At 37.6% G+C, this 15,441-nt stretch overlaps 1 protein-coding gene and 1 long non-coding RNA gene across 3 annotated transcripts; both read right to left on the bottom strand.

Moving 5' to 3' along the window:
- Window positions 1-2,105: 2,105 nt before the first annotated feature.
- On the bottom strand, window positions 2,106-5,790 carry LOC148743456 (uncharacterized). 2 transcript variants are annotated; one of them, XR_015990029.1, is made up of 3 exons: window positions 5,721-5,790; window positions 5,345-5,416; window positions 2,106-2,179 (listed from the first exon to the last, which is right to left on the bottom strand). It is a non-coding gene; the product is annotated as an uncharacterized LOC148743456 (long non-coding RNA). The 2 variants fall into 2 exon arrangements; XR_015990031.1 differs by lacking the exon at window positions 2,106-2,179 and adding an exon at window positions 4,330-4,402.
- A 2,082-nt stretch (window positions 5,791-7,872) lies between these two features.
- LOC148743455 (uncharacterized) lies at window positions 7,873-9,033 on the bottom strand. The gene is made up of 3 exons (XM_088751272.1): window positions 8,638-9,033; window positions 8,290-8,529; window positions 7,873-8,000 (listed from the first exon to the last, which is right to left on the bottom strand). The coding sequence occupies exons 1-3, from the start codon at window positions 8,819-8,821 to the stop codon at window positions 7,873-7,875; spliced, it is 552 nt and encodes a 183-aa protein (XP_088607398.1). The 5' UTR covers window positions 8,822-9,033.
- Between the last annotated feature and the right edge of the window lie 6,408 nt (window positions 9,034-15,441).

Genomic DNA, 15,441 nt, shown 5'->3' with positions numbered 1-15,441 from the left:
TCGCAGTAGCCGGCAATTCTAAAGTAATAAGTAATTGAATCACCACGCAATTTGTTGTCGTAAAACAGCCTTTGAGTATTTAAGAATTAGTAACGATATCGACACTGATAATAATAGTATTGAATGCGTTTATGCACAATGGACTTGTTAAACACCTACAAGTTAGATAACGAGAAATTCCTCCCTTCGGCGAAATTCGTTGCACAAGTCAAGAAAATCAGCAAAAAAAAAACACCTGATGTTATCACATCACACAGACCGCTGGGAGTGAGGTACACTCCCAGATTTCCGCGCGGTACGCAAACATCCATTTTATTTAGCTGATTTTCTTGTATTGCGAGACGGATTTTGCCGAAAAGGAGGGATTGCAGGAGATAAATCCTTTATTTGGTCGTTGTATCACACCCTACGAAAATGACTATTATTCCTGATTTTAAGGTCCGTTCTATCTTTTAAGAGTCGGTTGTTTAACATAGTATTTTCTGAAGGGAAATTTGAACAGATTACTAGTGTTCCCTTTTAATGAGTAATTTTCATTTCCTTATCGACCACAAGATAAGGAGAATTCTAACTCATGCCATGTAAATATCAGTACTGAGCAGGTATAACATTTCAGTACAGTATTGAGTGGTAATTAGATTGGTGACTTACAAGTCGGTCAACTCCGTGTTCTTATTGAAGATTCCAGGTGGTAGCTCCTCTATCTGATTAGCGCCGAGATTTCTACGAGAACATACGGGTTAGTGAGTTAAACGTTACTTTTGTTGCTTCCTTTTGAGGTTGTTGATTTAAGGCTTTGAGATGAATCGGAAAATGCAAGATTTTGTAACAATCTTTAAAAAGCTGGAGCAAAGTGTACTCGTCATAGAAGCGTCGACTAACATTGCTCGACTGGTTGAGCCAACCGCACATGAATGAATGGTTATTTTCAACCATTTCATGGTTGATAATAACTATGGGTTTATCGTCTCTTCTACTAATGTTGTTGTTGGGTATTTCTCTTTTCGAGACAAACGATACAATTTGGAATTGGTATATTTTATATCGCGCAATTAGTCTCAAGCCGGACTCGACCTTAACAAAACGACAGTGGCAGCAAATGACGGTGCAGTTTAAGATAAGAAATTGAACAATCGACAATCGACGGTGCCTCCAAAGAGGAGACCCAATTTCACACTATAAAAAAAGTACCTACTGTGCAGAATTTTGAATAAAGATATATTGTCCGTGAGCGAAGTTTCCTTTCACTGATTCTCTGAAATGAGTTTAAGGCCTTTTTGAGTAAAATTAATGATTAACCAGATTCTATGCTCATGGTGGATGACTGTTGACACATTCCACAATCTCTGGCTATTATCCAAGACTCTATCAGCAATAAATATTCATAGGCTCTTCACTTACAGCCACTGAAGCTTGACTAAATGAGCAAATAAATCACCACGCAACTTCTTGATTTGGTTTTTGTTTAACCACCTACAAGAGTTTAAAAACGTCTTTTTAGGGTAACAAGACAAAGCAGAAAGAACTGCTCAAAATTTTCAAATTCCTTGATTGTGTTATTGCTTAACCGCCTAAAGGTGTTTAAAAACGTTTCTTGAGGGTGAAAAGACAAAGCACGAAGAACTGCTCGAAATTTTTCAACTGTAATAGTCCAGGCGAAAAGAGGTGAAATGTAAGCGTTACGTCCATTTTTTTCGCTGATTTTCCTGACTTGCGCGATGAATTTTGCCGAAAAGGAGGGACTGCTTGTAGTCTATTTCAAGTTGACCAATTCGGAATTTTTATTAAAGAGTCCAGGAGGTAAATCCTTAATTTGGTTGTTCTTAAGTCACTAGGAAAATTACTGATATTCCCTGACTTTAAGGTCTTTTCAAATATATTTGCTAATACAGCTTTTTACAGTTGGTTGTTCAAAATAGTATGTGCTGTAGGGTAATTTGAACAGATTTCCACAGAAGAGTGTTCTCTTTTAGTGTAAGTAATTCTCAGTTCCTCGTCACCCACTAAATGAAGAGAGTTCTAACTCATGCTAAGAAATATATTAGTATAAACCGATATAACATTTCAATAGAGCATTATCTGATTATTTTAAACTTTGTGGACTTACAATTCGGTCAACTCCGTGTTGCCATTGAAGACTCCAGGTGGTAGCTCCTCAATCTGATTGGCATCGAGTTTTCTACGAGAACATACAAGTTAGTAAGTTGAACATCCTGTGTTGCTTTTGTTTGTATCTTTTCGTGGTCGTAAAGTCAAGGTTTTGTTTGGCATTGGAAAATGTAACCTGTCTTAAGTTATTAAGCCGGACTTAACCTAAAACAAAAGGTTAGTCTAACCTAAAACAAAATAGTCAGTGCTGTAGGTTAGGCATTGCGCAGAGTCCCAGTCAATGTTGTGGTTGGTAAGTCGATGGTGTTCAGCAATGTGATTGCTGACATCACCTTTCCTTGTCGCCCGTCTGTGTTCAGTCAGTCTTCTTGTGAGGTTTCTGTCAGTCTCACCGATGTAGGACTCTGCGCAATGCCTAACCTACAGCACTGACTATTTTCAACGACTGACTCTGGAAAGCTGGTTTACTAACTTGGAACAGACTCCCCTAAACAGATGTCAACAACTACCCGCTCCATACGAACGACTCATTCACGACATAAACATCACAAACGACCGAAAAATAACGACCTAACTTTACCGACAGATCGAAACAGACCAATCACGACCGACCTACGTCACTTGAGTCTTACGGCCAATAACATCACGGCAAAACCAACCGATCATTTTACACGAACTGGAATAAGAACATTCTACTGACTACAATCATTCACTTGACTCTGATGATGACTTCCGCACAGGTTGTCGAAACGTCAGTCACTACCACCGACAACAGTCCTTCTCAGGACTACAGTCACCCGGACGATCAGACTACACCTTCACCAAAAGTAAGGTTCGTCACACAAAACGATTATGGCTTGACTGACTCAGTAATGAAATCACTATGCAACAAGTTGTCGTTCGACAATCCTTGAGTATTTTAGAATCAACAAATATGAATAATAAATATAAAGATAAGGATAATAGTAAAATTTTAAATTAAAATTAAATTAACTCCTTAAATTAACTATAAACTTGTTTACTGCCTTGCACTTATACTACGAGAAAACCCCCCTTTTTAGGCGAAATCCCTTGCGCAAGTCAAGAAAATCAGCGTGGAAAAAAATTTATGTAAGCGCGCCGCACGGAGCTCTAGGAGTCGCCTCGCTCCCATAGTTCTACACCGTGCGCTAACGCGGGATCAAATTTTTCAAGAAAGTCAAGGGAAAAGGATTTGATGTTATCACACCACGTGGAACTCTGGGAGTTTGGCTCACTCCGACAGTTCTGCACCGTGCGGTGACATCAATTTTTTCCCCTGAATTTTTAGAGTTACGCGACTGATTTCCTCGCAAAAGGGGGACTGCTCGTAGTCTATTTCAAGTTGACTAATTCGGTGTTTTCATTGAATACTCCAGGTGGTAAATCCTTATCTTGTTGTTTTTTAATTCCCTACGAAAATGACTGATATCCCCTGATTTTAAGGTCTTTTCTGAGTTACTAATTTAGAGCTTCTTAGAGTCGTTTATTTGAAATAGTATGTGCTGTAGGGTAATTTTAACAGATTCCTAAGGATTAGTGATCTCTTTTAGTGAGTAACTTTCAGTTCCTTATCGACCACTTAATTAAGAGATTTTTAACGAAAGGCTTGCCAAAAGGAACCCAATAATTTAGGGCTGTAGTAACGGTAAGCTCCTTCATGAACCGATCAACTTTTTAGCGAGTAGATAGCGGAAAAAGGAGAGAGACTTAAGCAAAAATATTTTTATTAATTTAGTATAATGATATAAGTGATTTAAAGGCTTCCAAGAAAACATTTTCTGTTTATAATTATCGGTCATGATATGGTAACTAACAATTACAGAGCGAAAAAACCCGCACGGACACTTTCGATTAAATGGCAAGCAAACACTTGTTGAATGAATATCGCGACAAGCTTCTCATCAAAAACAGTCAGTGATCCTACGGAAATTATTATTCATTTCAAGCCAAGATGCAAAGATCTAACTTTGTTTATTTTTAAATGACGAGGAAAGTCGTTGAAAGGAATTTCAAAATGTATGTTTGGAAGTTTCGAGAGTCTGTTTATTTATTTATTGCAGTGGCGTTTGTAAATCATGATCCTGTCTTTGCTCCACCGAAAAACTAAAGTCAAATGACAATTTTTCAAGATAAATTTCATAAGAGACAGCTAAAAATGGGTGCCCTGATACATGTAAAAACGGATATACTTTTCATTCACAGCCTTTTCAGCTTGACTAACTGAGAAAAGGAGTCACCTCGCAACTTCTTGATCTTGTTATTACGTAACCATCTGCAAGTGTTGAAACTTTGTCTCACAAGAAATTATCAGTGTTCTATTAATAAACAGAGGGAAGAGACGGGAACTACAGAGCCGTAACATTGAGATCTGAGAGAGAAGACCTGCATGTACGACCTTCATTTGTGTTCTCCCTTTCCGTCTCTCCCCCTCCCCCTCCGCCCCTTGGACACAAGCCATGGAGAATACCTCACACAAACAAATAAAGCAAATTCGCTAAAAACTTAGAAACCCTGATACATTCACGTACTTTGGAAGTCTTAGCTCGCCGTAATCCCCTATATTCTCTTTTAGTGAGTAATTTTCAGTTTATTATAGACCACTTAATTAAGGTAGAGAATTTTGACGAAATGCTTCCAAAAAGGAACCGAGTGACTTTGGGCTGTAGTAACGGTAAGCTCCTTCATGAACCGATTAACCTTTATATCGAGTAGACAGTGGAGAAAAGAGAGAAACTTTCACAGAAATATTTTTATTAGCGTAATGATAAAGGCGATTAGAAGGCTTCCAAACAAACTTTGAAACATTTTCTCTTTATAAGTATCGGTCATGATCTGGCAACTGACAATTACAGAGTTTTCTGTGGTGCAACGTATGGTAGAAATGCCTACATTCGAGTAACTTGCCTTGAGTATGTATTTGCAGAAGGACTCAAAACTTTGCTTAACGATTTAAAACGGACAAATTGTTTAGGAAAATCAGGATTTTAAATGAAAGAAATTTCCAGTGATCAACTGTAAACACCTCGCGTTTTAACTTTCTGAGTTACTTTTGTGGAGAATAATTAAATTATAACCGGCCACAGATTGAAATACTCGGAAAGTCCGTACTACTGGAGCGCGCAGAATAAGCCAATAAGATTCGAGGATTAAGGATTCTGGACAACTGAGATGCCTGGAAAAAAAATAATGGTTATTCAAAACTTTGGTCACTTACAAGTGGTTCAGCTCTGTGTTATTGTTGAAGACTCCAGGTGGCAGCTCCTCTATCTGATTGTTCTGTAGATCTCTACGAGTATATACAGTTTAGTCAGTTTAACGTGTTGCTTTCCTGTTGTTTGTTTCTTTGTGTAGTTGGAAATGAACGCTCCCCTATCTGGTTCTCCTTAGGTTCCCATAAAAATGATACCTAATGAGTTTTTGCTTGGAACTTTTTAAACGTCCGTTAATTATCACCATTTCTTCAAATCTTGAGGAAATTAATTCAGTCCCGTACTAGGTTTCCGGTCGTTAACTTTTTTTTTTTATTTTCTGTAAGAAATGGTACGTTCTGAAACAAAATGGCTGATATAAGAGTATGAATTTTCACTTACAGCCACTGCAGCTTGATTAACTGAGAAAGCAAATCACCACTCAACTTCTTGATCTTATTATCATCTAACCATCTGTAAATGTTGAAAACTTTGTCTTAGCATCATATAGGAAAATGCGACTGCTAAAGTGGTAAAACTAGGGAAAGTGGTGCGTAGTACGGAACCTGAAAGTTGTCACCTGAGAGGGAAAACCTTCAAAGACCATCACATTTCGCGCTCTCTCTGCCTTTCCTTTCCGCGTTGGCAACCCAGAATACTTCGCGTTTGCAAATGAAACAAATTCACCGATAAAAAAGGGAAAATGGAATTGAAAATTTCAGTATATTATCATTTATTAAGATGGAAGGATGCTCTACTCCTCTCTGTCAATATTGCCGATCTGATAACCCTCCAACCCTATTCCATTACCTTTATGGTTCACTAACCTACCATGCGTGAGTTATATTGCAATTCTTGTCACATCGCGCGTCAATAAAATTAGCACAAGCTTAGGTATAGGTATTAGTTACTTACAGTTTGACCAACTCTGTGTTGTTGTGGAAGACTTCAGGTGGTAGCTCCTCTATTTGGTTTGTACCCAAGTCTGTAAAAGGAAAATATATTCCGCATTGAGGTGAAACATTTAACTTTCTGTGTATTGTTGTTGTACATTTTCTCAAGATGAATTTCATAAGAGACAGCTAAAAATGGGTGCTCTGATACATGTAAAAACGGATATACTTTTCACTCACAGCCTTTTCAGCTTGACTCACTGAGAAAAGGAGTCACCTCGCAACTTCTTGATCTTGTTATTACGTAACCATCTGCAAGTGTTGAAACTTTGTCTCACAAGAAATTATCAGTGTTCTATTAATAAACAGAGGGAAGAGACGGGAACTACAGAGCCTTAACATTGGGATCTGAGAGAACACATGCAAGTACGACCTTCATTTGTGTTCTCCCTTTCCGTCTCTCCCCCCTCCCCTCCGCCCCTTGGACACAAGCCATGGAGAATACCTCACGCAAACAAATAAAGCAAATTCGCTAAAAACGTAGAAACCCTGATACATTCACGTAGTTTGGAAGTCTTAGCTCGCCGTATTCCCCTATATTCTCTTTTAGTGAGTAATTTTCAGTTTATCATAGATCGCTTAATTAAGTTAGAGAATTTTGACGAAATGCTTCCCAAAAGGAACCAAATGATTTAGGGCTGTAGTAACGGTAAGCTCCTTCATGAACCGATCAACTTTTTTGCGAGTAGATAGTGGAGAAAAGAGAGGAAGCCTTCCAAAAAAATTTTGAAACATTTTCTCTTTATAAGTATCGGTCATGATCTGGCAACTGACAATTACACAGTTTTCTGTGGTGCAATGTATGATGGGAATGCCGACATTCGAGGAACTTGCCTTGAGTGTGTATTTGCAGAAGGACTCAAAACTTTGCTTAACGATTTATAACGGACAAACTGTTGAGGAAAATTAGGATTTTAAATGAAATAAAGTTCCAGTGATCAACTGTAAACACCACACGTTTTAACTTTCTAAGTTACTTTTTGTGGAGAGTGATTAAATTATAAACGGCTACAAATCGAAATACTCGGAAAATCCGAACCGCTGGAGCGCGTGGAATAAGACAATAAGAATCGAAGATTAAGGATTCCGGACCGCTGAGATGCTTAGAAAAAAAATAATGGTTATTAAAAACTTTGGAGACTTACAAGTAGTTTAACTTCGTGTTGCTGTTGAAGACTCCAGGTGCCAGCTCCTCTATCTGATTGTTATCTAGATCGCTACGAGTATAGATAGGTTAGTGAGTTTAACGTCTTCCTTTCCTGTTGTTTGTTTCTTTTTGCAGTTGTAAATGTAAGTTTTTGTTTTCCATCGGAGTTACTTTTTGAGGAGAATTATTAAATTACAAAAGGTTTTTAGGCAACAGACTATAATACTCGGAGCATTCCGTATCCGGGGTCTGATTGGGAAAATCAGAACCGCTGGAGCTCCCGAAATTAAATAAGTCAATGAAATTCGAGGAGTTAGGATTTCGGACCGCTGTGATGTTTGGGAAAACAATTAATGATTGTAATAAACTTTAGGGACATTTGGTTTCAGATTTTCACCTAGGTATCTACGAGTATATACAGGTTATACAGGTTAAACAAAAAGAGTTGAAATGCTTACAATTTCACTGTTGAAAGAGGCAAGTGCCGTGGAACTGACTGTAAATATTTTCCTCTACATTCAATGAGGGTAGCTGCACTCATGATTCCAACTGCTGTGGTACATTTGCAAGGATGTGGGCAGCCTAGATTATGGCAAGAAAACATGTTTTTATTTACATGCTGTTTGCTGAAATTTAGGTTTATTGGTTGTACTTGCGGAGCTTCGCTCTAATTATCTCGTGAATCCTCGATACTATTTCAATGTCATTGGGTCGCCTAAATGATAATGTCAGTCTCTCAGCTGCGAAGGCAGGTGAAAAAGCTTTAGGATTGCTCATTTCACCAGCGAGGTATGGAAACATTGCAAATGTGCTGTATATTTCCTTCTCAGCCCTGCTGGGTTTAGAATCAAATATTTCCAAATAAACTCACTTTCAATGACGAGATGAATTTCTTTATTTTCACGTCTGTTTACTTCGCAGCTGTACTTGTCATAGTTTTCTCCAGTAATGTTCAGCTGGTACTGTACACTTGTACTGTTTTGTATCACCGTGCCGTTCTTTCTCCAAACAATAATTGGTGCCGGTGCACCTAGTGCTGGACACCATAGAGATGAGGTTTGGTTGAAAAGAACAAACTGAGTTGTAACCACGTTGTCAAGGTTGGGGTAGACTAGAAGGGAACAAATGAATAAAATGTACTTATACCTCTGTCATGTTCTGTCGATCGACTTGAAAACATTTTAAAATTGTTTTAGTTTGTAACTTCAGAAGACAATACCTGTTATGTTAAGTGTTTTGTTGGTGTACGAGCCCCAAAACATGATATAATGCTTGAAAAAACCTAATTTTCTGATCCACAAGTTTTGGCCACTGGATCGCACAATACCAGAAATGTTCCTTCCACAAAATCTCCCAAGAAGATTGGCAGTCTTGTTGTATGCATCGCGAATCGCAAGGTACATATCATCAATGCATGGTGTTGGATATGACGTCTCCAAGGTGAAATTGAGTTCCACATAATGTCCCTTCGGAGCTTGCAAAAGTTGACTCGAGTAAAACGATGGGACAACTCTCTGAAGGCTTACTTCCGCTATTAGCGCAACTGCAAGTAAAATCAGAGTAAACGAGAGGACAAAGAGAAAAGTTCCTCGCCCAGGTCTTGGGATATGTCAATTTCGCCGGAGCATTGCAAGACAGCATCTCGAATGAATTCTTTTTGCCAGAAAAATTCAGAATGGAGACAAAAGCCGATAGGACGTTTTGATTGAAAGCCATATATAACAAATTACGCCATCATTGGTTGTGTCTATGAAACCTGTATTAGTAAGATAAAGATGAGGATGTAAGAACTGCTTTAAATAAAGCTTTTGTCCTGAAATGTTTCTCGCTCACTTTCTTCTTGCTTCTCATGGAAAAATTCCATGTAGCATGAGATCTCTTCACATGCGGCCAAATTTGCATATTCACTTTGAAATCTCATTCACGTGCCTGTTTGCACACTTGCGAAAATATTTAGCGATTGTTGTTGTTCCTCTTGATTTTAGAGTAAATACTTAATAAGCACCTAGAGCCTTTCATTGAAAACAAGTTATTATATCAAAGCTTTAAATGTATTACTTTTTTTGTTGTGTTTTTAACATATGGAAATTGGGACGTGCGTGACAAACAACGGAATTCGTATATAATACGCACCGCGAGTTATTTGATGGTTACTTTTGTAGAAAAAAGTGCGCATTATACACGGCTTTTACCGGTAATTCTTCTTTTGACTCACGAGAAATATTAAATTCACAAGAACAGGCAATTATCACATTAGCTGATAAAACAGGTAAAGATCAAATGTATTTGGAAACTTGAGGCTGACTTCATTAGTCAATGCTAACTCCAACTTTGCTTCTATGGTCATTACCATCACAATCAAAAAATTCCTTCCTCGACTAATCCACTACAATCAGTCGAGTTTTATCCAAGGTAGATTTATTGGAGAGGTGGCTCACTCAATTCTCGACATTATCGATCATGCTGAATTGTTTAAGATGTCTGGTATTCTACTGTTAATAGATTTTGAAAAGGCCTTTGACTCTATTGACTGGGATTTTCATTATCAATCACTAGAGGACTTCAATTTTTCTCTGACCCTAATTAACAGGCCTTCCGACAGGGTGCCCAGGTGCGGAACCGCACAATTCGGTCAAACCCGCACAATCCCACACAATCTGTGAAAATTCGCAAAATCCTGCACAATACGGAAATTTTTACTTGAAATTTCAATCAAAAGGGGTATTTCTGTCAAGTATCGAGATCTCTAGAATATTTTAGACTATTTTCAGACTATTTACCTTCAAAAATACTCTAGAATTTCCACGCTTTCATCAAACAACTCGTCGATTGCGTTATTCAAACAACAAGGCGTTCTTACCGTAGCGTGGGCTTTCCTGGGCACTAGTCTACCTCTAACTCTATTTTTCATTGGCGGTTTGTGCCTATGCTTTTCAAATAACGAATCAGAGGTTTTTTTTGAATAAGGCCGCTGGCGTTGTCGCTTTCTCGTTCAAAGTGACAAAAAGGAATGTTTATTCTTGGCATTTACAGGACGAATGGGTTGTCAGATATTAAGACCTTCGTAAATCGTAGTGGAATAAGAAAACACGGCTTCCATCGACAGTAACTTTTACTGGCGAACTCAAATTATAAGGCGATCTCCTCGAGTGTTTTCGTTTAGCTCTTTCGATCGCTTTGACGAAAAAAGAATTGCTTCAAAATAGGTCCTAAAGTTCAGTCAATAAGATAAAATAATTCAAAGTAAAATCTAGAAGTCATTTAGCCATTACAGGAGGAATTTCACATTGATATTACAAGAAAAGGTGTGATTTATGAGGAGAACCCGATGTTTACTTTAACAGGGTGTGGGATACGAAATATTTTGTTCGACGCAATATTACGCAATCCTGCTCAATTACTCGCACAATTAACATTTTCTCTCGCACAATGCGCCTCTAAAAAAGTGTACGATTTTAATTTTTTTCCCGCACCTTGTCAGAGGGTCACCTCATAAGATGGATTAAACCTTCAATAATAAACTCTTGAGTTGTGTTTAAAATAATGGGATATTTTCCAAGCCTTGGTCTTCTCAGTATAAATTATTCAATCGCATCTTGTTTACAAATAGCAAAATATTTAATTGAGTCAGAGATGTGTTCCTACCGTGCAATTTACAAAGAAGACTTGTATCATCTGTTTTATGACTGCTCAGTATGCATAAGCCTTTTGGAACAGGTTTGCAATTGGTGGTGTAATTCTCATTGTGAAAATCTGAACCTATCTCTAAAACAAGTTTTAATTGGCATTTTAAATAGAAATGAATTACTAAATTATCTGACAATGCTTGGTAAACTGTGTATATGGGAGTTTAGGAGAAACAAGTCAATCCCAAATTTTAATTTTTGTACCGAAAGCAGTAGCCAAGAAAGAGAGTGAAAGACTTATTGCCTTAAGATATAAGAAGCATCAAGGGTTTAGGAAAAGATAGGAACCCTTGTCAATTGAAGTATTTTCACTATGTCTGTGATGTGTTTTGCTATGACTATCCCTCTAGTATAATATATTATAAGTTAAGTATTAACTGTAATAGGGGATTGTGAGTAAAGTAAATTAAAAAAATTAAAATATATATATATATTTTACAGCAGGTTCAAAAATAATTGTGGCAAACTTAGTAAGGAATTAAATGTAACAAATATTCAGCACCATCAACTCCATATCACATCCGCAGGACACATCCATGTCCAAAAGACATTTGGGGATAATGGACATGCAGATAAACAATTCAGGTCTTTTCCTTAAGGTGGGGACTTGATGTGTTGTAGGGTATAGGCACTGCCAATTTTTATTAGCTTTTCTAGACATTTGGTACAAAAATGTGCATAGGTGTTTGTGTATAGAATTCATCTGAATAGAGGAACAAAATATTAATGTTTTTCAAGAGTGAAGTTCAAGAAAAAGGTGTGAGCTTGTAATATTGTCGGTATGCTCTATTATGAGATACAATGAATATATGAAGTTCATATATTTTGAACTGCGGTATTAGATACGTATGATGCACGATCCTCGCAGTAGATAGCGCTATTTATGCAATAGCGAAAATCAGACTTGAAAAAAATCAGGCCTGTACGGGACTCGAACCACTGACCTCTGCGATACTAGTGCAGCGCTCTACCAATTGAGCTAACAAGCCAACTGGGAGCAGGCCGTTAAGTTGATTCGTAATAAACCCGTGAAAGTGATAAATGAGATACAATGAATATATGAAGTTCATATATATTTATTGCATAAATAGTGCTATCTACTGCGAGGATCGTGCATCATACGTATCTAATACCGCAGTTCAAAATATATGAACTTCATACATTCATTGTATCTCATTTATCACTTTCACGGGTTTATTACGAATCAACTTAACGCCCTGCTCCCAGTTGGCTTGTTAGCTCAATTGGTAGAGCGCTGCACTAGTATTGCAGAGGTCAGTGGTTCGAGTCCCGTACAGGCCTGCTTTTTTTCAGGTCTGATTTTCGCTATTGCATAAATAGCGCTATCTACTGCGAGGATCGTGCCCTATTATCTTCAAGTCTTTTCTCAAATCAAATGTTAAGTTTGAAAATTTATGAACATGAGAAAAATCACCAGTACTCCACAATGATAGTTGGGGCACTCTCAGTCATGTGATGCATTTAGACCAGCAGAATTTGAGTGACGCTACTTTATGGATTATTATGAATAATGTGTAATTTCCACTTAGATACTAACACGAGGAAGAAGAGAAGGAAAGTAGATTATGCGAAAAATTAAAAAAAGAAGTTTTGCATTGGTAAATTGAATTCATTTTAATACATTTGTATCAGAATTAAATTTAAAACGGACAACCTGAAAAAAATTGGAACATAACAAAAAAGAAGTTCAGACTTTCTCCTTGAAGCTCATCTTTTCTCTTAATTATCAAAAATTTAATGTCTTATTCACAGCAGTGGTGCTTCCAACCTTATTATAATCTAAACAAGAAAAGCTGAAGAAGGGCTTTAATTTCCAGGGGGTCAGTGGGCTTGTAATAATCAGATTTATGTATTTTCTTGTTCACAAGTAGATGGGCCAATAACCGGGGGCTAGGGTTAAACATGTGTATGTGGCAGTTTACATTATCCCCTCCTCCTCCTCCCACTAAAGAATTTTTATTCTTACCTGCATGAAGCCACTCCTTTAAACAAATACAGTATGTTGTCATTTGCACCAAAACTTTCCCTGCTGGTCATCTCTGTCAGCAGCATGCACTATCGCTTCAATCTGCAATGAAAAATATCAGCATGTAATTATCTCCTGCTGTACAGAAAAAAGTCACTCAAGTGACTGGAATTGAGGCCATTACATGCATGTACCCTGTTATTTATTATAATCAAAGGGGGAGTGCTGTACCAGCAACTAAAACATTGAGTTCTGTAGAATCAATATGACCATCCTACACAACTATGTAACATGAGTGGCGATATTGAGCAACCCTGTCACCATTCCCGCTTTCTCAAACTTTGTTGAATAAACTTGCTTTGTTTCTTGTTTGGAATAATGGCTGCAAGATTTGTAATGTGGTGAGCGACGAAGATGTAAATGCATTTTCCAAACAACAAGAGGAAGAGAACACAAAAGTTAAATTAAATGCTGTACGATTTAAACATTTTCAATTAATTAATTGCTTGATGCATTTTGTTTCTCGTTCGTCAATCTACTATACTGAAGAAGGAAACAATTAAATTTTATCCATTTCACGCCTCATTTCATGACCGACATTGAGGGTAGTAAAATGACTTTGCGCCATATTTCAAAGGAAGGATTTTGAATGTTTAAAATAATCGCACAGATTTCTCGGTGTTTGTAAGTTGTGACTGACGAAAAAGAAAACCAAATAATCAAAGTGATGGTCCATTTTTGAGTAGTCCAACAAGGTTCTGTCCGTGGACTTGAGGTCATTGTTTTGTCCACCAACCCATTAATTGGTGATCAGTTCTTTCAACATATGTTAGAGAGTACGTAATTCTCCTAATAAGACACATTTCATAGGCACTGAATCGGTTGAAAATCTTTTCAAGAACTCTCACCTGTCGAAGTACAAACGAGAATTTCATCGAGGCGGGTGGTAGCTATTTCACACATTCGATGTACAAAATCAAGAGAATACTTTTTCTCTAGAACAGGTTACCAAATGTAACACAGCTGTCCAAACGAAAAGTCCAGACTAAACAGCGCGACATCAGTTCTTTCACGACCAGAATAAAATTCCGTCCACCATTTTGACTGTGGTTCCAAGGAAACTGGGTCAAGAGGTAATTACGGCCAATCAGGAATAAGAAAGTGTCTTCAAAGAAATCTTCGCTTTTGATTGCAAAATCTGCATTTTGACTTTTAAATCCAGATTTCGGATTTTACGGTAAAACATGAAATCCAAAAACGGAAGACGACGTTGAGAAAACCGTCCTCAAGATGGATCTGAAATCCAACTCCAGATCGCATGGATTTCTATGTTTCACTACTTCTGGGAAATCTAAAGAGGGATTTGCAAAACTACAGCTGTTGTGGGAGAGGTCTCAGTAAGATTCACCGGGAGCTGTAAAACGGCAAAGACATTAGCTTTCGTTCATTATCTCTGGATTTTAAATACAAATCCACCGTTAAGGACGGATTTTCAGCATCGAAATCCGTTGGTGCTTTTCACGTTTTAGTGAAAATCCCAAATCTGGAGTTCCAAATCTAAATCCAAGTTTCCCAATCGGAAGCACGCCGAGGCTCAGAGTCGTTTTCCCAACATTCCACTAGTATTCGCAGTTTTTTTGGACTCTTTTAAATAGAAATAAGATTATTCTCATAAGGTCTTCATCTTAGGGCAGAAACAAAATGCCTTTGGCTTTTCGAATATCAAGGCTATCTTCGGCTGCAAGTTTCTTTAACGTTACTTCCCACCTTCAAAAGCCTAACACAATTTTTTTCTTTTATTGGACTAGATTGAAGTTACACATTTTACCTAACGTTTACAAAAAGAAAAATTTAAAAATCTCAAAAAGCGTCAGACTTATTTAGGAAAACGTATTTTCAAGTAAAAGTTAATAGAAATAAGGAAGGCGTCTTAATCTGGTAAAGAGGCGAACCGCCGGCGGGGATATTGGCGGCAACCTCATGTTATTTCCATATTTTGTTAACATCGCGCACTTATCAAAAGCCACACGTAGAAGTCCTCTGCTAGTGGAAAGTCTTTTCTCAAAAAACATAAATCAAAATTAAAGAGGAGACCCCGAGCAAAGAAAAAAAAAAAGGTCCAAAGAGGAGAGAAATGGCACCATTTTGATAAGGGCAAAGAAACAGTCACGGCACTCCTCTCAACGCTGGCATCCAGACTGCAAAGTAAACAAGAGAGCGCCATCAAATCTACATCTGTCCTACATAAGGTTAAAAATGAAGTTCCTTTAATAAGCAAGTACCGGTCTTGATACCAAACATAGGCAATCGCCTCGAATCGTATGATATCATGAATAAACCTACCCAAGAG

This window comes from Stylophora pistillata, chromosome 1 (assembly GCF_964205215.1).
Source record: "Stylophora pistillata chromosome 1, jaStyPist1.2, whole genome shotgun sequence".
NCBI lineage: Eukaryota > Metazoa > Cnidaria > Anthozoa > Scleractinia > Pocilloporidae > Stylophora > Stylophora pistillata.
This window is presented reverse-complemented; position numbering and strand designations above follow the sequence as displayed.